Below are 26,094 nucleotides of genomic sequence, written 5' to 3' on the forward strand. Positions count from 1 at the left end.
AAAATTTGAACATGTCTGCTTTGACAGGAAGAAGAGAAAACCAGCATACCATTTATATCGAGAAGTCGCAGAGCTCTTGGGTAGTGGGATGTAGGTCTCCTGGTACAGTACATAAATTGCAAAAAGATTAGTATTCAGGCACAACAAGTGATTAGGTAGACAAATAATTTTTTTTGCAAGGAAGAATAGAATATAAAAATGGATATGGTTTGCTGCAGTTGTACAGGGCATTGGTGAGATTAAATTAGGAGAGTTGTGAAATGGGTAACTAGGGATGGGCAAAAAATGCTAGACCAGCTAGTGACATCTATGTCCTGCAAGTGAATAAAAGATAGCAGTTCAGAGAAGGCTCATTCAACCCATACCTGGACTGGGCGTGGGTTGGGGGATGGAATTTATGTGGCAAGGTTTAGATAGACAAGACCTGTGTCCTTTGGAGCTTAGCAGAATTAGAGGTGATCTTATTGAACCTTTCAAGATCCTGAGGGGATTGACAAGGTGAATGCTGAGAGGATGTTTCCTGTTGTGGGGGTAACCAAAATTGGGGAATGTGTTTAAAAATAAGGTGTGTTCTATTTAAAACTTTATCTCAAAGTTGTGTCATGGAACTCTCTCGCCAGAAAGCAGTGGAACCACGGTTATTGCTTATAATAATTTCTTGACTAACAAAAGAGTTATATGTTACCATAAGTAAGCAGGCATGTGGAGCTGAGACTTGTTAATTGAGATCTTATTGAATGATGGAGCGTGATTAATGGGCCAAATGGCCTACTCCTGCTCTTTGTTTATATATATACTGCCACTGACATAGCTTTGAAGTGTAGTCCTGGGAAGAGGGGTGGTGAGGAAAACCTTGAAAAGGAGGAGGGAATGGCCTGGAAGGTCCGGTCCTCTCCCATCCTCTCCACTCCAGATTCCACTCCTCTCTTCCTCTCCTTCCCACTTCTTGGCTGCATCTGTTAACGAATCGATGATTGTCTCAGTAAAAGTAACCAAGGAGTTATCTTTCCATTCCAGATTATATTAACTAAATTTACATTCCACCTGTTGTGGTGATGTCTGGCAGGTGTTCCCAGAGCTTTAGCTGGGTACTGGTGTCAGTGTGACAAACATCCCACCACTGCTTTGTGCCAATTCTAACTGTGGGAGAGGACACTGTGCAGCTTCCTATGAGATAGGGTAAATTTTAAATTCACAATTTACACTAAACTTGTCTTATTGGAAACAAATGTCAGCCTTCAGTCTATTTAGTTCCTGCAAGAGTGATTCAAGAAGATTTATGCCTCATTAACACAAGTAAAGGAATTATTACACCACTAGGTGAAAGCAAGTACTTGTGAAAGGGACTGATTACAATCTGAAGACAAGGTGTTACCAAGTTATTGCCTGAAGCCCGATTACGATGTTTAGCTATCATGAAAGACCTTTTTAAATCCATATGCTCACGTAATCAAATATGTCGTGTGAAAGGAAGATAGACTCTGAGTCAGAGTTATACGGCATAGAAACAGACCTTTCGTCCAGCTCGTCCATGCCGACCAGATATCCTAAATTAATCTGGTCAGCAGTTGCCCTATATCCCTCTAAACCCTTCCTATTCATGTACCCATCCACATATCTTTTAAATTAGAATCCCTACAGTGTGGAAACAGGCCCCTCAGGCCAACCAGTCCACACAGACCCTCCAAAGAGTAACCCACCCAGACCCATTTCCCTCTGACTAATGCATCTAACACCATGGGCAATTTAGCATGGCCAATTCACCTGACCAGCACATATTTGGATTGTGGGAGGAAACCCACACAGACAAGGGGAGAATGTGCAAAACTCCACACAGACGGTTGCCCGAAGCTGGAATCGAACCTGGGACCCTGGTGCTGTGAGGCAGCGGTGCTAACCACTGAGCCACCAAGCCACTCTTAAATGTTGTAATTGTACCAGCCTCTACCACTTCATCTGGCAACTCAATCCATACATGCACCACCCTCAATGTGAAAAAGCTGACACTTGGATCGCTTTTATATCTTTTCCCTCTTACTTTAAGCGTATGCCCTCTAATTTAGGAATCACCTGCCCTGGGGAAAAAGATCTTGGCTATTCACGCTTTTCATGATTTTATAAACATTTATAAGGTCACCTCTTAGCCTCTGACACTCCAGGGAAAATATCCAGCCTATTCCGTCTCTCCCTATAGCCTCCAACCCCAGCAACATTCTTGTAAATCTTTTCTGAGCCCTTCCAAGTTTAACAATATTCTTCCTATAGAACAGAGACCAGAACTAAACTTAATGTTCCAAAAGTGGCCTAACTAATGTCCTGTCCAGCTGCAACATGACTCCTCAACTCCACACGAAGGCAAGCGTAGCAAACACCACTTTCATGACTCTGTCTATCCACGACTCCACCTTCAAGGAACTATGAACTTGCACCCCAAGGTCTTTTTGTTCAACAACACTCCCTAGGACATACCGTTAAATGTATTTGTCCTACCCCTGATTTGCCCTACCAAAATGCAATGCTTAATTTATCTAAACTAAACTCCATCTGCCACTCTTTGGCCTATCTGATCAAAGTCCATTGTATCTGAGATAATCATCATCACAAGGAGAAAATGAAGACTGCAGATGCTGGAGATCAGAGTTGGAAAGTGTGGCACTTGAAAAGCGTGGCACTTGAAAAGCACAGGAGGTCAGGCAGCATCTTGAGAGGCAAGAGAATCGACGTTTCGGGCATAAGCCCTCCTTCACTATCCATTACACCACTAATTTTGGTGTCATTTGCAAACTTACTAGACATTCCTCCTCTCCTCACATCCAAATCATTTATATAAATGACAAAACGTAGTGGACATATCAACAATCCTTGCAGTACACCATTGGCCCAGGCCTCTAGTCTGAAAAACAACCCTTCACCACCATCTTTCTCCTATTTTCAAGCCAATTTTGTATCCAAATAGCTAGCTCCTGGATTCTGTGATCTAACCTTGCTAACCAATCTATCATGCAGAACCTTCTGGGTAGAGCATTCTGGGTAATCAAAGATGGAGGACAGGAAAAATTTCTGGCTGTAACAGCTGTTCCTTTTTTGAGGTATTTTAGATGTTGGAGATGATTTCCTCGAATTCCAGGAGCAGTAATTACTGTTTCATATGCTGTTGCATTGTTTTGGAACTTTGGAAAAAGCGAGTCAAAACAACAGCAGTTTTAAAAAAGGAGAGGTATAGACAAAGGAAGCACATGGTGAGGTCAGTGCAGGAGAGAGAGAAAGAAACTGACACCACAGTGAACCTGCACAGTTACTGCCTTTGCTGTTTGAATTCATGTATCGCTTGACATCAGTGTCTGGGAAAATCAGCAAACAATGAAATTCACAACTGATCTTGGAGGGACTGTTTGAGTGAAGTCACAGCACAGAAAAACAGATAAGTGAATAGTTTTAACCTGGAACAGTGTTTTGTAGAGGAATAACATGGTGTTATTTTCTGGGTCTGTACATTGTGAAGGAGCAAACAAATGGCCTTGAGAGTGATATGCGCTTCTTGTCAGATGTGGAAGTTTAAGGAGAGTTTACGGGTTACTGTGGATTATATCTACAATGATAGCAGTGAGTTGAGGGGTGCGTAGGTTAAGTTATAATATTTTACATTAGGATTAAATCTTGGCACAACATCATGGGCCAAAGGGCCTGTTCTGTGCTGTACTTTTCTATGTTCTATATTAAATGCTGTTGGTTGCGAATCCTATCAGATCGAATGGATCGGTTGGAGAGACAGTGAGAGGCAATGAGAAATTTGTAACAGCAATGGTATGCAGTTATAGGAAGGGGGGGAACATCGCAGATATAGTCACAAAGATGGGTTAAATCCAGGAAAGGTAAGAGAGGTAGGCAGTTAGTGCAGGAGCCTTCTGTAGCTATCCCCATTTCCAACAAGTATGCTGTTTTGGAAAATGTAGGGGGTGATGGTTTCTCAGGGGAATATAGCACGAACAGCCAAATTTCTGGTATTGAGACTGGCTCTAATGCAATGAGGGGCACATCGGGTTCCAAGAGATCAACCGTGTTAGGAGACCCTCTAGTCCAAGGTACAGACGGACGTTTCTGTAGCCAGCAGCGAAAAATCAGAATGGTGTGTTGCTTCCTGGTGCCGAGATCAAGGATGTCTCAGAGAGGGTGCAGAATGCTCTCAAGGGGGAGAGGGGCCAGCAGGAGGTCATTGTCCACATTGACACCAATGACATAGGAAGGGAAAAGGTTGAGATTCTGAAGGGAGATTATAGAGAGTTAGGCAGGAATTTAAAAAGGGGATCCTCGAGAGTAGTAATATCCGGATTACTCCCAGTGCTACGAGCTAGTGAGGGCAGGAATAGGAGGATAGAGCAGATGAATGCATGGCTGAGCAGCTGGTGTATGGGAGAAGGATTCATATGTTTGGATCATTGGAGTCTCTTTTGGGGTATAAGTGATCTGTACACTAAGGACGGATTACACCTAACTTGGAAGGGGACTAATATACTGGCAGGGAGATTTGCTAAAGCTGCTCGGGAGGATTTAAACAAATACATTGAAGCGGGGGGGTGGGACCCAGGGAGTTAGTGAGGAAAGAGATCGATCTGAGATGGGTACAGCTGAGAACAGAAGCGAGTCAAATAGTCAGGGCAGGCAGGGACAAGGTAGGACTAATAAATTAACTGCATTTATTTCAATGCAAGGGGCCTAACAGGTAAGGCAGATGAACTCAGGGCATGGTTAGAAACATGGGACTGGGATATCATAGCAATTACAGAAAAATGGCTCAGGGATGGACAGGACTGGCAGCTTAATGTTCCAGGATACAAATGCTACAGGAAGGATAGAAAGGGAGGCAAGAGAAGAGGGCGAGGGGTGGCATTTTTGATAAGGGATAACATTGCAGCTGCACTGAGGGAGGATATTCCCAGAAATACATCCAGGGAAGTTTATTTGGGTGGAACTGAGAAATAAGTAAGGGATGATCACCTTATTGGGATTGTATTAAAGACCCCCTAATAGACAGACAGAGGGAAATTGAGAAACAAATTTCTAAGGAGATCTCAGCTATCTGTAAGAATAATAGGGTGGTTATGGTAGGGGATTTTAACTTTCCAAACATGGACTGGGACTGCCATAGTGTTAAGGATTTAGGTGGAGAGGAATTTAAGTGTGTAAAAGAAACTTTTCTGAGTCAGTATGTGGATGTGGGCTGGAAATGTGTTGCTGGAAAAGCGCAGCAGGTCAGGCAGCATCCAGGGAACAGGAGAATCGACGTTTCGGGCATAAGCCCTTCTTCAGGAAACAGGAGAATCGACGTTTCGGGCATAAGCCCTTCTTCAGGAATCAACAGGAGAATCGACGTTTCGGGCATAAGCCCTTCTTCAGGAAACAGGAGAATCGACGTTTCGGGCATAAGCCCTTCTTCAGGAAGTGCTTATGCCCGAAACGTCGATTCTCCTGTTCCCTGGATGCTGCCTGACCTGCTGCGCTTTTCCAGCAACACATTTCCAGCTCTGATCTCCAGCATCTGCAGACCTCACTTTCTCCTCAGTATGTGGATGTACCTACTAGACAAGGTGCAAAACTTGACCTGCTCTTGGGAAATAAGGCAGGCTAGGTGACTGAGGTGTCAATGGGGGAGCACTTTGGGGCCAGTGACCATAATTCTATTAGTTTTAAAATAGTGATGTGAAAAGATAGACCAGATCTAAAAGTTGAAGTTCTAAATTGGAGAAGGCCAATTTTGACGGTATTAGGCAAGAACTTTCAAAAGCTGACTGGGGGCAAGTGTTCGCAGGTAAAGGGACGGCTGGAAAATGGGAAGCCTTCAGAAATGAGATAACGAGAATCCAGAGAAAGTATATTCCTGTTAGGGTGAAAGGAAAGGCTGGTAGGTATAGGGAATGCTGGATGACTAAAGAAATTGAGGTGAAAATGTGTTGCTGGAGATGCACAGCAGGTCAGGCAGCATCCAAGGAGCAGGAGAATCGACGTTTCGAGCATGAGCCCCTCTTCAGGAATGAGGGAATGCCTCATTCCTGAAGAAGGGCTCATGCCCGAAACGTCAATTCTCCTGCTCCTTGGATGCTGCCTGACCTGCGCATTTCCAGCAACACATTTTCAGCTCTGATCTCCAGCATCTGCAGTCCTCACTTTCTCCTAAAGAAATTGAGGATTTGGTTAAGAAAAAGAAAGAAGCATACGTCAGATATAGACAGGATAGATCGAGTGAATCCTTAGAGTGTAAAGGCAGTAGGAGTATTCTTAAGAGGGAAATCAGGAGGGCAAAAAGGGGACATGAGATAGCTTTGGCAAATAGAATTAAGGAGAATCCAAAGGGTTTTTACAAATACATTTAAGGACAAAAGGGTAACTAGGGAGAGAATAGGGCCCCTCAAAGATCAGCAAGGCGGTCTTTGTGTGGAGCCTCCGAAAATGGGGGAGATACTAAACGAGTATTATGCATCAGTAGTTACTGTGGAAAAGGACTTGGAACATATAGAATGTAAGGAAATATAGGGTGACATCTTGAAAAATGTCCATATTACAGAGGAGGAAGTGCTGGATGTCTTGAAACGCATGAAGATGGATAAATCACCAGGACCTGATCAGGTGTACCCTAGAACTCTGTGGGAAGGTAGGGAAGTGATTGCTGGGCCTCTTGCTGAGATATTTGTATGATTGATAGTCACAGATGAGTTGCTGGAAGATTGGAGGTTGGCTAACATGGTGCCACTATTTAAGAAGGGTGGTAAGGACAAGCCAGGGAACTATAGACCAGTGAGCTGGAGTCGGTGGTGGGTAAGTTGTTGGAGGGAATCCCAAGGGACAGGATGTACACGTATTTGGAAAGGCAAGGACTGATTAAAGATAGTCAGCATGGGGGGGAAAATCATGTCTCAAACTTGATTGAGTTTTTTGAAGAAATAACAAAGAGGACTGATGAGGGCAGAGTGGTAGATGTGATCTATATGGACTTCAGTAAGGTGTTCGACAATGTTCCCTACGTGACACTGGTTAGCAAAGTTAGATCACATGAAATACCGGGAGAACTAGCCCTTTGATAACAGAACTGGCTCAAAAGTAGAAGACCGAGTGTGGTGGTGGAGGGTTGCTTTTCAGACTGGAGGCCTGTGACCAGTGGAGTGCCACAAGGATCGGTGCTGGGTCCACTATTTTTCGTCACTTATATAAATTATTTGGATGTGAGCATAAAAGGTATAGTTAGTCAGTTTGCGGATGACACCAAAATTGGAGGTGTAGTGGACAGCGAAGAAGGTTACCTAATGTTACAACAGGATCTTGATCAGATGGGTCAATGGGCTGAGGAGTGGCAGATGGAGTTTAATTTAGATAAATGCGAGGTGCTGCATTTTGGGAAAGCAAATCTTAGCAGGACTTTTACACTTACAGGTAACATCCTAGGGAGTGTTGCTGAAGCAATAACTCCTTGAAAGTGGGGTCGCAGGTCGATAGGATAGTGAAGAAGGCATTTTGTATGCTTTCCTTTATCAGTCCGAGTATTGAGTACAGGAGTTGGGAGGTCATGTTGCGGCTGTACAGGACATTGGTTAGACCACTGTTGGAATATTGCGTGCAATTCTGGTCTCCTTCCTATCGGAAAGGTGTTGTGAAACTTGAAAGGATTCAGAAAAGATTTACGAGGATGTTGCCAGGGTTGGAGAATTTGAGCTATAGGGAGAGGCTGAACAGGCTGGGGCTGTTTTCCTTGGAGCGTCAGAGGCTGAGCGGTGACCTTATAAAGGTTTATAAAATTATGAGAGGCATGGATAAGATAAGTAGACCAAGTCTTTTCCCTGGGGTCTGGGAGTCCAGAACTAGAGGGCATAGGTTTAGGGTGAGAGGGGAAAGATATAAAAGAGACCTAAGGGGCAACTTTTTCAAACAGAGGGTGGTACATGTTTGGAATAACTTGCCAGAGGAAGTGGTGGAGGCTGGTGCAATTGCAACATTTAAAAGGCATTTGGATGGGTATATGAATAGGAAGGGTTTGGAGGGTTATGGGCTGGGTGCTGGCAGGTGGGACTAGATTGAATTGGGATATCTGGTCAGCATGAACCGGTTGGACTGAAAGGTCTCTTTCTGTGTTGTACACCTCTATGACTCTTTGACTCTAAGTCCATATCCACAACGTCTGCCATGCTGCCTTCATCAACCTTATTAGTCGCCTCTTCAAAAAAATGTTCAATCATGTGAGGGAGACATGATATCCAACGCATAAAGCCATGTTGACTATCCTAATCAGTCTTTGCCTTTCCAAATGTATGTAAGTAATGTCTGTCAGAATCCCCTCTTCTGACGTCAGGCTCACCGCTCTATAGTTCCCTGTCAATTCTTTACTTGCCTCCTTATATAATGCTGAAACTTTATTGCTGGAACAGCACAGCAGGTCAGGCAGCATCTAGGGAACAGAAGATTCGACGTTTCGGGCACATGCCCTTCTTCAGGAATGAGCAGAGAGTGTTCAGCAGGAGAAGATAAAAAGTAGGGAGGAGGGACTTGGAGGAGGGGCGTTGGAAATGTGATAGGTGGAAAGAGGTCAAGGTGAGGGTGATAGGTCGGAGTAGGGTGGAGGCGGAGAGGTCAAGAAGAAGACTGCAGGTCAGGAAGGCGGTGCCGGGCTGGAGGGATTCGGCTGAGACAAGGTGGGGGGAGGGGGGATGAAGAAACTGCTGAAGTCCAAGTTCATCCCCTGTGGTTGGAGGGTTCCCAGTCGGAAGATAAGACGCTCCTCCTCCGACCGTCGCGTTGTTGTGGTTTGGCGGTGGATGAGTCCAATGACCTGCATATCCTCGGTGGAGTGGGAGGGGGAGTTGAAATGCTGTGCTACAGGGTGATTGGGTTGGTTCGTCCGGGTGGCCCAGAGGTGCTCTCTGAATCGCTCCGCAAGTAGGCGGCCTGTCTCCCCAATATAGAGGAGGCCACACCGGCTGCAGCGGATGCAGTAGATAATGTGGGTGGAGGTGCAGGTGAATCTGTGGCGGATATGGAAGTTTCCTTTGGGGCCTTGGAGAGAAGTGAGGGGGGAGGTGTGGGCGCAAGTGTTGCACCTCCTGCGGTTGCAAGGGAAGGTGCCGGGAGTGGAGGTTGGGTTAGTGGGGGGTATGGATCTGACAAGGGAGTCGCGGAGGGAGTGGTCTCTACGGAAAGCTGATAGAGGAGGGGAGGGAAATATATCCTTGGTGGTGGGGTCCGTTTGGAGGTGGCGGAAGTGACGGCGGATGATGCGCTGTACATGGAGATTGGTGGGGTGGTAGGTGAGGACCAGTGGGGTTCTGTCCTGGTGGCGGTTGGAGGGGCGGGGCTCAAGGGCGGAGGAGCGGGAAGTGGAGGAGATGCGGTGGAGGGCATCGTCGATCACGTCGGGGGGGAAATTGCGGTCCTTGAAGAAGGAGGCCGTCTGTGTTGTGCGTATTTTGAACTGGTCCTCCTGGGAGCAGATGCGGCGGAGACGAAGGAATTGGGAGAATGGGATGGCGTTTTTACAGGGGGCGGGGTGGGAGGAGGTGTAGTCCAGGTAGCTGTGGGAGTCGGTCGGTTCCGCCGCATCTGCTCCCAGGAGGACCAGTTCAAAATACGCACAACACAGACGGCCTCCTTCTTCAAGGACCGCAATTTCCCCCCCGACGTGATCGACGATGCCCTCCACCGCATCTCCTCCACTTCCCGCTCCTCCGCCCTTGAGCCCCGCCCCTCCAACCGCCACCAGGACAGAACCCCACTGGTCCTCACCTACCACCCCACCAATCTCCATGTACAGCGCATCATCCGCCGTCACTTCCGCCACCTCCAAACAGACCCCACCACCAAGGATATATTTCCCTCCCCTCCTCTATCAGCTTTCCGTAGAGACCACTCCCTCCGCGACTCCCTTGTCAGATCCATACCCCCCACCGACCCAACCTCCACTCCCGGCACCTTCCCTTGCAACCGCAGGAGGTGCAACACTTGCGCCCACACCTCCCCCCTCACTTCTCTCCAAGGCCCCAAAGGAAACTTCCATATCCGCCACAGATTCACCTGCACCTCCACCCACATTATCTACTGCATCCGCTGCAGCCGGTGTGGCCTCCTCTATATTGGGGAGACAGGCCGCCTACTTGTGGAGCGATTCAGAGAGCACCTCTGGGCCACCCGGACGAACCAACCCAATCACCCTGTAGCACAGCATTTCAACTCCCCCTCCCACTCCACCGAGGATATGCAGGTCATTGGACTCATCCACCGCCAAACCACAACAACGCGACGGTCGGAGGAGGAGCGTCTTATCTTCCGACTGGGAACCCTCCAACCACAGGGGATGAACTTGGACTTCAGCAGTTTCTTCATCCCCCCTCCCCCCACCTTGTCTCAGCCGAATCCCTCCAGCCCGGCACCGCCTTCCTGACCTGCAGTCTTCTTCTTGACCTCTCCGCCTCCACCCTACTCCGACCTATCACCCTCACCTTGACCTCTTTCCACCTATCACATTTCCAACGCCCCTCTTCCAAGTCCCTCCTCCCTACCTTTTATCTTCTCCTGCTGAACACTCTCTGCTCATTCCTGAAGAAGGGCATGTGCCCGAAACGTCGAATCTTCTGTTCCCTAGATGCTGCCTGACCTGCTGTGCTGTTCCAGCAATAAAGTTTCAGCTTTGATCTCCAGCGTCTGCAGACCTCACTTTCTCCTCCTTATATAATGGCATCACATTATCCACCCTCCAGTCTTCTGCCTCACCCATGGCTACTGATGATACAAATATCTTAGCAAGGTGCCCAGCAATCCCTTCCCTAGTTTCCCACAAAGTTCTAGGATACGCCTGATCAGTATAGGTTTCTTTTTCTGACCATGTGGTCGCTGCCTTTGTCTGTCTTCCTCCTTTTTAAAGTGCTGTTGTTTTGATCTTTTCTCTCCCAAAGTTCCAAAACAATGCAACAGCATATAAAACAGCAATGCCTGCTGCTGGAATTTGAGGATATCTCTTCCAACACTTAAAATACCTCAAAACAAAAGCAGCTCTTACAGCCACAATGTTTTCCTGTCCTCCATCTTGGATTACCCAGAATTCACTGGGAAGGATGTTGTCAAACTTGAAAGGATTTACAAGGATGTTGCCAGGGTTGGAGGATTTGAGCTACAGGGAGAGGCTGAAAGGCTGAGGCTATTTTCCCTGGAGCGACGGAGGCTGAGGGGTGAACTTATAGAAGTTTATTAAATCATGAAGGGCATGGATAGAGTAAATAGACACAAAGTCTTTTCCCTCGGTTGGAGAAATCCAGAACTAGAGGGCATAGGTTTCGGGTGAGAGGGGAAAAATTTAAAAGGCAATTTTTTCCTGTAGCGGGTGACGTGTATGGAATGAACTGCTAGAAGAAGTGGTGGAGGCTGGTACAATTATAACATTGAGAAGGCATCTGGATAGTTATATGGATAAGTAGGATTTAGAGGGATATGGGTCCAGATTAATTTAGGATATCTGGTTGGCATGAACAAGTTGGATCAAAGGGTCTATTTCCATGCTGTATATCTCTTTGACTATGACTCTATCAGGTCCCAGGGATTTATCGATCGTTTTAAGACGTCCAGCACCTCTTTCTCTGAAATATGGGCACTCAGAGACTTAGATGTGTACAGCCTATCCCTCAGGATTCCCTCCAACAACTTGCCCACCCCCGACATCAGACTCACTGGTCTATAGTTCCCTGGCTTGTCCTTACCATCTTTCTTAAATAATACCACATTAGCCAACCTCCAGTTATTTTGGCCCACATCCCTCCAAATCCTTTCTATTCATATACCCATCCAGATAACTTTTAAATGTTGTAATTGTACGAGCCTCCTCCACTTCCTCTGGCAGCTTGTTCCATACATGCACCACCCTTTTTATAAAAGGATTGCCCCTTCGGTCCCTTTTAAATCTTCTCTCACCGTAAACCTATGCCTTCTAGTTCTGGACTCCCCCACATCCAGGAAAAGACCTTGTCTATTTGCCCTATCCATGCCCCTCATGATTTTGTAAACCTCTAATAGGTTACTCCTCAGTCTCCGACGCTCCAGGGAAAACAGCCCCAGCCTATTCAGCCTCTCCCTTTAGCTCAAACAGTCCAATCCTGACACCATCCTTGTAAATCTTTTCAAGATATCACTTATATTTTTCCAAGTTCTCTAGTTTCCATACTCTTCTCCGCAGTAAGTACAGACTCTCATTTAGAATACTCCTTTTGCAATCTCCGTTTTACCCAAAGTGCCAAGTATTTGTAAAGTATGGTCACACATTTTGTATGTGACCATGTTGTATTATGTTGTAATGTGGCAGCCAAATTGTGCACAGTTGAGTGTGTGGTGCTGGAAAAGCACAGCAGGTGAGGCAAGATCTGAGGAGCAGGAGAATCGACATTTCAGGCAAAAGCCCTTCATCAGCCCTTCAAAAGCCCTCTCCTGATGAAGGGCTTTTGCCCGAAACGTCAGTTCTCCTGCTCCTCAGATGTTGCCTGACCTGCCTGTGCTTTTGCAGCACCACACTCTTGACTCTGATCTCCAGTCATCTGCAGTCCTCAATTTCTTCATATTGTGCACAGCCAGTTCCCACAAACAACAAAAGTGATAATACCCTGGTAATCGGTTTCATTTTTTGTGAATAAACTGTGGATGCTGAAAATGTGAGTTTCTGAAGATGAGTCAAAACCGACACTAAACATTAGCTCTGGTTCTTTTTTCACAAATGCTACGAGAGCTACTGAGTTTCCCTAGCATTGTGTTTTTTTCAGATTTATGATGTTGATTAATGGACCATTATTAGTTGTGATTACAGAATACTCTCCTGCTCTTCTTCAAATAAGTGTTATGGGATGTTTTGCTGAGGGAACAGATAGGAAAGGCAGCAGGTGACAGAAGGGCAGCACCCCCTCAGTACTGTACTGGAGGCTCAGCTCAGGTTTCAGTGCTGTTAAGCCTGCAGTGGTCCATGGATCTGCAGCCCATACACAGAGCAAATGACAGGAGTTCACATTTATGGACTGCAAAGGTTCAGAGCTGGCATCCTGAGACCAGAAATGTTACAATGAAGGAAATGAATGCACACAATTGTATGTGTACAGAGACTGGATAATTAGAAAAAAAGCCTTTTGTTTATCTGCTGCTTTTCACAATCGATGTTTGAAATGTTATTGCACTTAAATGAGAGATTGATCTGCACATTTGCAAAGGCTAGACTTGAAAACACGTTCACAGCGATGGCTATGCATGTTGAAATACAGATGCACATATGCAGCTATTCACTTTGCCTACATGCACATGTGCACACATTCAAATGAAAATATATTAGCATAAGTACGAAGGTTTGTACGGTTGTATCTGACAATCACATCCTCAAATTCGCACAACAAATTTTCACAAAGAAGGTAGACACACACAATTAAGGATTATGCAAATGTATACTTACAACTGTGCATGTTCATGGATATAATCTTATGTTTACACACTCACCCAAGTGCAGAAGCCAAAACTCAAGTGAAAATATTTTTATTTCAAAAATATTTGTTCATAAAAATATGTTTGTACACATGGTCAGTATAGCATTTTGGTTCTGTACAATAACATATAAAGAAACAAAGATTGGATTTTGACTCTATTCAACAAACGTCCCCTAGGTATTTTGTTTGCCTGTACAAGACCATGTTTACATATATTGAGGCACTGGGAGGGGATGATAACTAAACAGATCCCCATTTTATTTAGATGGTGATCTTTCCTCACTGCATCTTGGTGGCAGCTGCTCCAAGCTTTATTGCATCCCTCAGCTCGTAGTATTGGAAGTTGGAAAGTGCCAGTCTGCTACACTCAAGATCATAGAATATTGAACAATATCGCACAGAACAGGCCCTTTGACCCTCAATGAATAAAGGAGGTACATTGGAAAATAGCGAATCTAAAGAAACCCCTAAATCTAATGAGTTTTGGAACAATCATTTCCTTGCTCTGGAAGGCTAGCAAGTTTTGAGCAGACTGAAGGGTGTCTTTCACTGAGTTGCTAGCTCTCCAAGCGAAGTCGATGCGTGTCCTAGGGAACAGACCTTCAAGCACAGAATCCTGTGACATGGAGCTGCTCAGGATGAAAACTGCATCTTTCTCCAGACTTCCTTTGCAAAGGCATATTTCAGCAGGAGATGTGTGACAGTCTCAAACCCCTGCAGCCACTTTAACAGCAGTGTGTGGTGGTGCAAAGTCCAGGTTTACAAAAAGGATCTCACAGGTAATGTCCTTCTCGCCACCAGCCAAATGACGTCTCGGTGCTTGTTGGAAAATTCTGATGATGAAGCATTCAGCTAAATAACTTTGACAGTTTGCTCAGGGAATAACGTGACAGGATCCACCCTGTCTTTTTCCCACCGAGGCTTGAGAACACTACGTGCTGACCACTTCTGGATGGACTTGTGGTCAAAGGTGTTTTTCTCCATAAATTTCTCCACAAAGAACCGATGGTATGGAACAGTCCAACTACTTGGTGCATTCTGCAGCAACAAGGCGTGTCCCATCGTTAGCAACACCTCAGTATGTAGTGACACTTGGTGTTTATGTACTGAGGGTCTACGCACAATTTGACCCAGCCACACAAAGGTGGCCATCAGGATGAAGATGGCACTGGGTATGTTGTCCCATCCCCACCTGCTAATCCAGAGATAAACACAAGAGGCACATACTCGGGCACGCTGTCTGCATGCAATCTCTCACATAGCGTCAATTAGTTCTTATATTTTTCTGTTTCACTTAAAGTTATGAGATTCTTTTCACTCTTTAAAGTAAAGCTCCTTTGGTGACTGTGTTTGGAAATTGGTGAGCTGTCAGGTTTGTTTTCGACATGCTCTGCACAGTTATTTATTGCTTTGTTTGTGGTCAAAACTGGGTGCAGCTGTGCTGGTGATTGGTAGCTCTTTCAAGCCTCCAGAAACTTGGCTCTACCACAACAGCAGCAGCAGCAGCTCATGGGCACTGCCCCATGCTTACACTCATTCCTGCGCTTAGAAAACAGCTGACGACTGTCTGCACTTTATGGACTTTAAAGCGACTTATTGGAACACAGAATCTTTGCACAGCGAAAGTACGTTACTTTGATATAATGCCCCCCCCCATTGATTTAGCTGGTTCTGAGCACCAGCAAATGACAGGAATCAGTAATAAATTGAGGAAATCTAAGGGTCGTGTTGGCTCAAAGTACCTGTACAGCTGCCAGCTCCACATCAAAGACATGGCACTTGCTCTTATCCCATTGTCTTGCAGTTTTCCCGCGAACTTTTGATCTTGGCTGATGAAAAGCATCAAAGTCCTGAGCGGAGGATTAAGTGGGGAATGTGGATGACTCTGAGGGTGGGGGGTGAATTTGGGTCTTCTGGATCTTGGTTTCGGGTAGATTCGCCTGAGAATCTATTGGGCTGTGGAGGGTAGAACTCGTGTAAGTAAATCCTCTTCAGCCCTGATTGTGGAGCATTTTGGATGTTGCAGGGTGATACATTGCCCAGTTACTGTAGACATTCCAGCCTTTCATACTCAATCCTGGAAGAGCTCAATTTTGTTGAGAATAAATCTTGGCCCCTAGCTTTCAGGGTGGTGTTTGTGTTTATTTTCTGACTGGGGTCTAAGCTGTCTTGTACAGAGAACAGAAACCTGTCTCCATGACTTGACATCACCAATCCTAGGACCCGGTGGCAGCTGGAAATCCCCAACATCCCTTCACCTGAAATAATTTTGAAACAACCTTCCCCTTTTTAATTGGCACCCATTCTGAAAGTTACAGCTCACCCACCAATGGCAATGCACACTCTGGTTTTAAGCATCCGTTGTAACTCAGTGACAGTCTTATATCATAGACAGCAGTTTTTCAGTTCCACACCCATGTCAGGGATTCAAGCTCATGGTCCACCTGTGTAAACCTGATAGAATGTTGTGCTGTAAGAGGTGCCTCCCTCAGGACAGACTATAAACTGAGATTCTGTCTCCTCTCTAGTGCTGATGGAAAATCCCCCTTGACACTTAGAAGAAAAGTTAGGGAATTTCCACTGAAGTTCTGACCGATCTTTAACCACATTATGAAATTGGAGCATCTCACTTGTGTTTTGAATGACATGTCATGTGTAGAATATAGTCTAATTGAATTTAGAGATTGAGGAAATGGACACAGAAGGCTCTGAAGATATGAATGTGAAACCTGGGGAAACATGGAAGGATAAACAACTAGTTCAGGAGTGGTCTAAATGTCCAAGCAAATTGGAACCTGGAAACTGCGCTCCTAAACTGGTTAATGATTTGACTATTGTTAAATTGGACTGTTGTTATCATGTTTTATTCTTAATATTTTATGGCCATAAAGTACAGCTCAGAACTAACCCGATGGATACCGTGGTATTACTTCCATGACATTGTTGGACGTTTGTGGCCATTTCATTATTTAGTCTTAAGTTCTCTGGTAAAAAAATGTCTCTTCAACCACAGCCTCTTCAAGTTCCAAAAGTTGTCATAACCAGTGAAGTACCTTCATTGTTGTAAGGTTGGAAATATAGCAGCCAATTTGCACACAGTAAGTTTCCAAAATTAACAATTAGATAATCAGATTGTCTCTTTTTACATAAAAATAAAGACTGAGTCTTGGGCTAACATCTCAATGAGCATAGCATCATAGAAACTAACTGCATGGAAGGAAACCATTCCGCCCATCATGTCAGCACTGGCTAATGAGCCATCCAGTCCAATCCCATTTACCAGCCTCTAGCTTAAGATACTTAAAGTGTACATCCACATTTAATGCTTTTCAGTAGCTCAGTTGGTAGATTGGAAGACTGTAGAGTTCATAAAAACATCCTCAGGTCACTGGTTCAATTCCAGTTCAAAGGAAATTAATTTAATTACTGGGGCTCTTGTGGCACAATAATAGTGTCTCTAACTTTGGGCCAGGAGCCCAAGGTTCAAGTCCCACCTGCTCCAGAAGGATGAAGAAGCATCTGATTGAAACTTACTGAATACTGAGCCGCCTCAATAGAGTGGACATGGAGATGATGTTTCCAATAATAGAGATTAGGACCTGAGAGCACAGCCTCAGAGTGAAGGGGCAAACTTTAGAACTGAGATGAAGAGGACTTTCTTCAGTCAGAGGGTACTGAATCTGTGGAACTGATCACCAAAGAGGGCTGTGGAGGCTAAGTCATTGAGTGTCTTTAAGACAGGTTCTTGACTGGTAAAGGGATTAAGGGGAGAAGATGGGAATGGGGTTGAGAAACATATCAGCCATGAGTGAATGGCAGAGCATACAAGATGGGCTGAATGTCCTAATTCTGCTCCTTTATCTTTAAATACTTTCTTAAATGTGATACCACACTGCTCTTTCAATTAGTGAGTTCAAGACTCCCATTACAAGACTTCCCATTATCTTTGGGTGAAAATCTTCACTCTAAACATTGTATTTCTTACCCCTAAATCCACATTTACCCATACGATTGGGGCTCCTCCCACTCATTCTCCCTACACCCTTGTTTGAAAGAAAGAAATCTGATTCTGGGGTGAGATCATTTGAAAGCTTCTGGATTTGAAACCTGCATAATATTATGGCTCATTGATCCAGAGCTGACAAGGTGCTGCCATTGGCTTTCAGGTTAGAGAAAAGAGAGGGATTCAAGATTCCAAGAGTTGATGACAGTCCTGTGGGCCTCCCCATCATTCCGTACCTTTCTGTGGGGGAACCTTTGCTCATTCCTCTTCCATACCCCTCAAGCTCCTTGATGGAGAAAGTGTCAAGGCTATGTATGAGATGGGGTTGAACCTCACAGCTTACTGTGGTGAAATGAGCTGGCTCCCTCTTACAAAGTAAACTCGCATTTGTGGGTGACCACTAGGCAGAGCTAGAGAGAGGGCCTGGAACTGGCTAATGAAATGTATTCTACCAATAGGGGATTGCCACCAGTGAGCACAAGAAGTAGAAGGAATAGTGTATGTAACTGGTGCATAATTCATCTCATGCAAGATACAGTGTAGAGCATGGTGTCCAGTTAGGTTAATTATCAAAGGGAATCTGAAAAGAATATCTCAGTTCCTCCAGCTCCTGCATTCTTTAATTGTTTTCCATAAAAAGAGGAGGGGCATGACTTGGGGGGTTAATCTTTTTCCTATCCAATATTTCTGTATATGCATAACCCAATTTCTTTTTACTTCCTAGCCTTTTGCAACAGATTGCAGACAGTTCAGGTCCAGAGCAGTGGCGCAATCAGCAGGCTTTTGAGATTCATGGTATCTTCCGGTTCGTGGACATGAGCGAGGATTTTACAGAAGGTAAGAGCCATCAAGTGGCAGGAATACCCCAAACCGATTCACAAGTGGCTAAAGTATCAGATGCAACTATTTGGTTGGTTTCTTGCTACTCCGCATGTCTTGAGACAGCTTGCCCAGAGGATCCATCTGATAGAGATAGGTCATCCATTCCTAGACTTTCACCAAAACTACTGTTGAAGTAGGCACTCAAGTGGGATGAAGTCTGCAGAATCATTCCAGCTGTCTTGCTCTGTGGGTCATGTTATGGATAGTGATATCTCTCAACAGTTCCACTAAGGAATGCCCTAGCACAAGAGGAAAGATAGCAATCCTCGGAATGTGACTTACTCTTCATTTAATCCGGCTCATCAGTGGAGGCAGACATTCAGAGCACTGGCTGCTAAGACTTATGCCAGTGTCAGAACATTGGATGAGAGAAGAAGACTTCAGTTAAATCCAGATGTAATGGGGGAATGTGTTTGCATCTGGCAGATGATCATTCATAGAAACAGATGATAGATAGTTAGGATGATCCAGTAGAATATACAAACTCCACGTGTGTCCTTCTGCAAGAGCTTGTCTAAATCTCAGAACCAGATCATGATTCTAAATTGTATGTGAGCTTTAATGATCTTAGTTATCAGATAAACCAAGAGATTATAGCCTTTGTACTCAATAAAAATGCATATTTGGGAACCATTTGATTAAGTTCTTTGAAATAATGGAGATAAATAGGTTTTGCAGTGTGTTAAGTAATCACAGACATTGAGTATCAGGAGAATTTTCTTCTCTTTGCTTTGTCTTGGGTCTATTTAGTGATTAGTGGTAGAGAATACACCACAGTGCAGTATCCACAGAAGAGGCTCTGATTTTTGTAACTAGCATTTATTGTAATAAGAGCAACTACATGTAGTAAGACATAATTGCTGGGGCGCTCAGGAGCAGATACAGACACATCTGCACCCTCAGATGCACGTGCTTTAACAGCTAGGGTAGAGCATTGGATCTGCAAATGCAGACAAAAGTATCTAGTTTTAGCAATAGTGTACTTAAAACATATTTAATTGGCCGAAAAGTGTCCCAGAGCATTGTGCCTAAGTAAAAATGTTATCTACACCAATCCTGTCTTCCTTTTGCATGTCCTGCAAGCACCATAATGTTCAATTTCCTCTCCATGTCTCTCACTGCCCCGACTAGGACATATATCATTGTTCTTCCTAATTTCTGAATCAAAGTCTGGAGCTCCCTACCTAACAGGAACACTACGTGGATGGCAGCAATGCATCGGAAAGACCTGTGGTAAGGCTTGGCTTTGTCAATGACATCCATGCCAATAGCAAACCATTAAAAAAAATGAGCAATGGAATTGGTGTCATTTTTAGATGGAGGATTGGGGTTGTGAATGCATGGAATGCGTTGCCAGCTGTGGTGGTGGAAGCAGTCATTGGGGACATTTAAGTGACTGCTGGACATGCACATGGATAGTAGTGAGTTGAGGAGTGCATAAGTTAAGTTGCTATATTTTACATTAGGATTAAATCTCTGCACAACATTGTGGGCGAAAGGGCCTGCTCTGTGCTGTACTTTTCTATGTTCTATGACAGAGAAATTATTCTAAACCTGTATCAAGCTTTGGTTAGACAACAACTAGAGCATTGTCTGCAGTTTTGGTCGTTGTACTTTAAAAATAATACAAAGAGGGGTTACAGTGAAGATGTACCAGGGTGATATCATAAATAAGTAGGTATATATCAGGAAAACATTGTCAGACAGTCTCTTTTACCTTGAAAAGAGAAGGTTTAGAAGGAACCTTGAAAATGAATTTTAATAGTGGATAGATGGATTATTTCCTCTTGTAGAGACCAGCATAATTAAAGGCCTTCAATATAAAATAGTAACCACGATATCCAGTAGAGAATTCAAAAGAAACTTAGAATGGCAAAAATGTGGAAACTGCTGAATTTTTCAAGCAAAGATTGCTGCCTTTAAGGGAAAGCTAGACAAGTGAGGGAGAAGGGAGTGGAGATGCAACGATAGATTTAAATGAAGAAGCTCAAGTGGAACATGAAGTGGAACATTTCTGGCTGGGCTGAATGGCCTGTATCTGTAACCTTGTATAAGGTGGTATATTCTATTTAGGCATATATGAATAACAAGAATTCAACTGCAGGGTTAGATCATGCCCTGGTCAGTGCTAACTTTCTTTTGTAACAGAGGTGTATGAAACTGAAGGTTCTGGAGCAATTCTGTGTAGCGGGGATAGCAAGCTAACATTTAGAGTCTGGTATGACTCTTCCTTAGAACAGCATCTCCAATACTTTGTTTTTATTTGAAGTGAATTTTTTTTAACCATTAGCAAAGACTAACCGTGACTATTATATTCTCACCCAAATCAGGCAAGTATGGGGCACCCATGAGTGTATACTGTGGAAGGATACGGAATAATGAAGCAGAGTTCAGTCTTGTTCGCAGTAACAGCGTGGATTCTAATCTCCATTTACAGGCGGGAGGTTGGCTCTCCAAAGGCAAAGGTAAAAATGGAAATTTTTGTGGGTCAAGTTAGTGCTGTTGGTTAGACACTCCTTCAATACTGCAAACCTGGGTTTAATGCAGCCATTTGGGAAATGGTCTGTTCTGTCTGGAATATAGGAAAATTTGAAAGAGGAGTCAGCCATTTAATCCCTCACCTGCTCCGCTATTCAATTAGACCATATCTGATCTGGAACTCCACTTTATACTTACCTCCTCTCCTTCCAACGTAATCTTGCACCAGTTTATTGAGTATGGTCTTTGAAAGCTTAGATACTTCCAGCTAACACAGTCTTTTGAGAAAGGGAATTCCAAATTTCTGTTGTCAGTTAAGTACCAGATTACCAACCTGCTCTGCTGGCGGGAGAGGTCCTGTGTAAAGCAAGTGTCAGCCAGGGAGAGACTGCGGGATGGGGCTGGTCTGATCATCTGAAATGATCGAGATGCTTCATCAGGGCTGAGGTCAAAACATATTGCTGGGGGATGAGTAGAGAGAGCTTTCCTCTGCATCATAACCTGAGGTAAAGCTGACCTGTGAACATGCTCTAGGTGCCAGAAATAGGAAAGTGTCAGTGTTTTAGTACCTTCAAGCCCATCTTGCTGAGCATGAACATCATTTCATCCTATTTTGATACGTTTTCGCTCTCTGGATGCATGATAGCTAGTGCACATTTAAAAATCTGACATTGATAGGTTTTTTTTAATTTCTAAAGTAAATTTGTTGTGTGCTTGGAGGAAATAAACCTGCAGGTGGGAGAGGCAGAACTGACTGGATTGCTGTACTTACAGTAAGTCTGAAGGGATTCGATGGGCTGAATGGCCTCATTCCGTGCTGTAATGAATCTCCAAATTTGCCTGAAAGAGGTGGAAGCAATGCATCTTGTGGGAGCGGTACTGTGGCTCAGTGGTTAGCATTGCTGCCTCACAGCACCAGGGACCCAGTTTAATTCCCAGCCTCGGGTGACTGTCTGTGTGGAGTTTGTACATTCTCCCATGTCTGTGTGAATTTCCTACCACAATCCAAACATGTGTAGGTTAGGTTGTTTGGCCATGCTAAATTGCCCATAGTGTCCAGGGATGTGAAGGCTAGGTGGACTAGCCATGAGAAATAGGGTTGCAGAGACAGGGTAGAATGGTAGGTCTGGGTGGGGATGATGTTTGCACCTGGGTGTGGACTCGATGGGCTGAATGGTCTGCTTCCACACTGTAACTTAAGTACAACAATGCATTTATATAGTGTCTTTAATGGAATTAGATCTTCCAAGTCTCTTGAGTGGTAAAAACCATCTGACACCAAATCACAATATTTTGACAAGTTTGGTCATAGAGAGAGGTTCTAAGAAGTATCTTAAAGCAAGAAAATGAGATACAAAGGCAGAGAGAAAGAGGGAGGGTAGGCTATGAACATGGCTATCGTTAGTGGAATTTAAAATTGGGAATGTTCAAGAGGCCAGAAAGTGAAGAATTAGAATCACTGTGAACAAATTGACATCTTATCACTCCCCCACTTCTGGTTCTCTTGCCAATGATCGTAAACCTGTGTCGTTATTGACCCTGTTGCTAGTGGAGACAGCTTCTCCTGATCTATTTTATGAAAACCCTTCATGATTCTGAATGCCAGAGAAAGGCAACCAGTTAATGTTTCAGGTTTTGTGATATTGTTCTCGCTTCACGATGCTGCCTAACCTGCCAAGCGTTTCTAGCATTTTATTTTCCATATGAAAGTTGATGGGAATTGTTTGCAGTGTTTACTGATGGAGCTTTTGTTCTTTAAGAGCAGTGGACTCTACTAACCCTCGTGTTTTCTGCAGCCATTCTTTAGTCCAGTCTGAACTTGCCCCTAAAGAAAACCTGTTTTGTAAAGAGCACTGAGGGAGGTCAGCAGTCCGTGGGTGGCTGGCTTTTGGACAGTAATAATTTCTATCACTTTCTGTATGGCAGCAGATTACAGGCTGCTTCTCATGTTCATGGCTACAGTGTGAAGCTGGACTGGGCTGAGACAGAGGTAGACGGTGGCCATCCCTCCCTCGATACGCTTCAACTTAAAAACAAACTCAAACGACGAATGTCTGAAATCCTGCCACAAAAGAGTAAGTTCCATCTGCAAGGATTGGCATTTCTCTTTCCTCTTTTTGGTCCTCACCTCCTCCTGTCCTTTGTACTTTCCCTTTATTTTGTCCTTAGTCTCACTTTTCTTCTCAGCATCATTTCTAAGCTGACTACCTCACCCTCTCTGTCCAGTTTTTCACTGTCTCTACTCCTTCACTCTGCCTCTGTTTTTGATCTTCCTGCCCTCATTATAAGTTTTTATCTCTCTTTGTTCACTGCTTCTTTCCTCACCACCCTGTGCTCTCTCTCCTCTCGCTTTTTCTCTCTCCCTCTCTGCTCACTGTCACTGAAGCTTGTTTATTTTACCCCAATGTTGCACTTTCTCTTTAGTTCTTCTTTCTCACTGGTCATTTTTCACCTTCCTTTACCTCATTCTGAGTTTCTCATTTCCTTTCTCCCCTCTTTTTTCATAATTCCTTTTCTCTTTCCTACTTTTCCTCATTTCCTTTCTCTCTCTGTCTCTGACTTCTCTTTTGCTTTCTTGCTTTTCCACATCTCTCTCTCTTCCTCTCTCTCATTCCCTTTATCAGTATCTCTTTCCATTTTGCCACTCTCGCTTCCTTTCCCTTCTTCCTTGCCACCCCTCTCTACTGTGGTTCTCATCATGTTTCCCTCCGTCCCTTTGATTTTACTCTCACGTCTTTCCACATAAGATGCAAAACAATTTCTACATAATTGTAAATGATCACAATATGCTTTAAGTGCCTGTAAGATCCAGTATGGCCCATGGCCAAGACTGTTAGTACCTGCTGGAGCATTACATCCGAGAGTCATAGAGATATACAGCATAGAAACATTGGTCCAACCCCTCCATGTCGACCAGATGTCCCAAATAAATCTAGTCCCATGTGCCAACATTTAGCTCATATCCATCTTAAACCCTTCATATTCATATACCAATCTAGATGTCTTATAAATGTTGTACCAGCCTCCACTACCTCATGCACCCTCTGCATGAAAAAGTTTCCTCTTCAATCCCTTTTAAATCTTTCCCCTCTCACTCTAAACTTATGCCTTCTAGTTTTGGACTTCCCCCACCCCTGGGAAAAGACCATGTCTATTTATCCTAATCATGCCACTCATGATTTTATAAGCCTCAGTCTCCGATGCACCAGGGAAAATAGCTCTAGTCTATGCAGTCTCTGCCTTTAGCTCAAACCCTCTGACCCTCTGATTCTGTTTCACAATGGGACCTGTGTTTCACTGAAAGAAGGGGCTCGATTCTGTAAATTAATGTCCAACTTTTCAGGCTTCCTAAATCGCTTTTTGTGTAATGAGGGAGAGAGAAATAAATGCAAGTGGGACAATATTCTGTCTTGGATATTTATTTCTTGTGTTGGTTTAGACCCTGTTAAACAGAAGTTGCCTTTTCTCCAAATGTCCAACTAATTCTCCAGTTTAGCCCTCTATCTGAATACAGACCAAGGTTTTTCTATCGATATTGAAGGTTTGTACCTATGTTTTAAAAAAAAAAGTAATTAATGAGACATGGGCCATCACTGGCTGGTCAGTATTCATTTCCTCTCCCTTGTTGCCTTTGAGAAGATGGTGGTGAGCTATCTTCTTGAAATCATGCTGTAGGTAGAACACAATGCCCTCTGGGTGGGAATTCTAGGATTGTGACCCAGCGACACTCAAGGAACAATGATATATTTCCAATTCAGGATGGTGTGAGACTTGGACAGAACTTGCAGGTTGTGGTGTTTCATGTATCTGCTGCCCTTGTCCTTCTAGATGCTGCTTCTGAGCATTGGTGGTTGAGGGAGTGGATGTTTGTTGATGCCAATCGAGTGGGCTGCTTTGTCTAGGATGGTTTCAAGCTTCTTGAGTGTTGCTGGAGCTGCAATCATTCAGGCAAGTGGGAGTATACTATCACACCTCCTGAGTTGTGTCTTGTCAGGCTTTGGGGAGGCAAGAAATATGTTACTCATTGCAGTATTCCTAACCCCTGACCTTCTCTTGTAGCCAAAGTATTTGTAGCCAAAGTATTTGTAGCCAATGGTAACCCCTCCACACACACCGCATATTGATAGTGGATGATTCAGTAATGGTAGCACCATTGATTGTCAAGGGGCAGTGTTTAGATTGTCCCTTATTGAAGATTGTCAATATCATCTTATTGAAGATGATCATTTGTGTGGTGTGAATATTACTTACCACCTGTCAGCCCAAGCCTGGATATTGTCCAGATCTTGTTGCATTTGATCATGGATTGCATCAGTATCTGCGGAGTTGCAAATAGTGCTGAATGTTCTGCAATTATCAGCGAACTGACCGTATGATGGAGGGAAGGTCATTGATGAAGCAGCTAAAGATGGTTGGGCTGAGGAATTCTTGCAGAATTGCTTGGTATCTCAGGAGGGAGCTGAGATGGATCGTCCAATCTGACATCATTGAGCGTGGGATGTCTGTTGAGCCTGCCCTGCAGTAAGTAACTTACTTTCATCTCAGCTCTTTTGTCCAAGTTTGAACCAAGGCTGTAACATGTCAGGAACTGAGTGGCCCTGGCGGAACCTGAACAGTGTGTCAATGAGCACATGCTTGCTGACCAAGCACTGTTTGATAGCAGTGCTGATGGCATCTTCCATCAGTTTACTTGGCACTCCTGACTGAAGGTTACTGTGAATGCTTCAGTCTTCTCTTTTGCACTGATGTGCTGGACTCCCCCATTATTGAAGATGGGGATATTTGTAGAGCTTCTCCTCCAGTGAATTGTTTAACTTGGGCTTGGAATCCTGCAGTGAGTAATTCACCTCCTGATTCCCCAAAACCTGTCCACAAGTCAGGAATGTGATGGAATATTCCCCATAAATCTGTATGAGTGCAGATCCAACAACATTCAAGATGTTTGGCACTATCCAGGGCAAAGTCTGATTGATTGGCATCACATCTGTAAACATCCAAATTCTCCTCCATTGATGCTTAGAAGCAGAAGCAGTACATCTACAAGATGTACTGATACAACTCGCCAAGGCCCCTTAGACAGTATTTTCCAAACACTCAGCATGATGTGGGAATATATTGATACTCTTTCGCTGTTGCTGGGTCAAAGCTCCTACCTCCCCAGCAGCATTGTTAGTGTACCTACATCACATGGACTGCTGAGGTTTGAAAACTAGCTCACTATTTCATTCTCAAAGGCAAGTAAAAGCTTGT

General features: G+C 44.2%; 1 protein-coding gene across 7 annotated transcripts in view; it reads left to right on the plus strand.

Annotated features, from left to right (window-relative positions):
- Positions 1-26,094, plus strand: part of LOC122548488 (TOG array regulator of axonemal microtubules protein 2-like) — a 119,760-nt gene that overhangs the window by 22,829 nt on the left and 70,837 nt on the right. For 4 of the 7 annotated variants that reach the window (XM_087983549.1, XM_043687208.2, XM_087983548.1 and 1 more), the window contains 2 exons: positions 18,209-18,321; positions 20,697-20,831. In XM_087983549.1, coding sequence (XP_087839675.1) covers positions 18,300-18,321; positions 20,697-20,831 — 157 coding nt within the window. In that variant the 5' untranslated portion in view covers positions 18,209-18,299. Of the gene's footprint in view, positions 1-18,208; positions 18,322-20,696; positions 20,832-22,770; positions 22,920-26,094 lie in introns of those variants that run through there. The other 3 variants (XM_043687209.2, XM_043687211.2, XM_043687210.2) reach the window with 3 other exon arrangements.

The sequence above is a fragment of the Chiloscyllium plagiosum genome, unplaced genomic scaffold (assembly GCF_037043375.1).
Source record: "Chiloscyllium plagiosum isolate Xiang-an unplaced genomic scaffold, Cpla_swu_hap1 HiC_scaffold_3, whole genome shotgun sequence".
Classification (NCBI taxonomy): Eukaryota; Metazoa; Chordata; class Chondrichthyes; order Orectolobiformes; family Hemiscylliidae; genus Chiloscyllium; species Chiloscyllium plagiosum.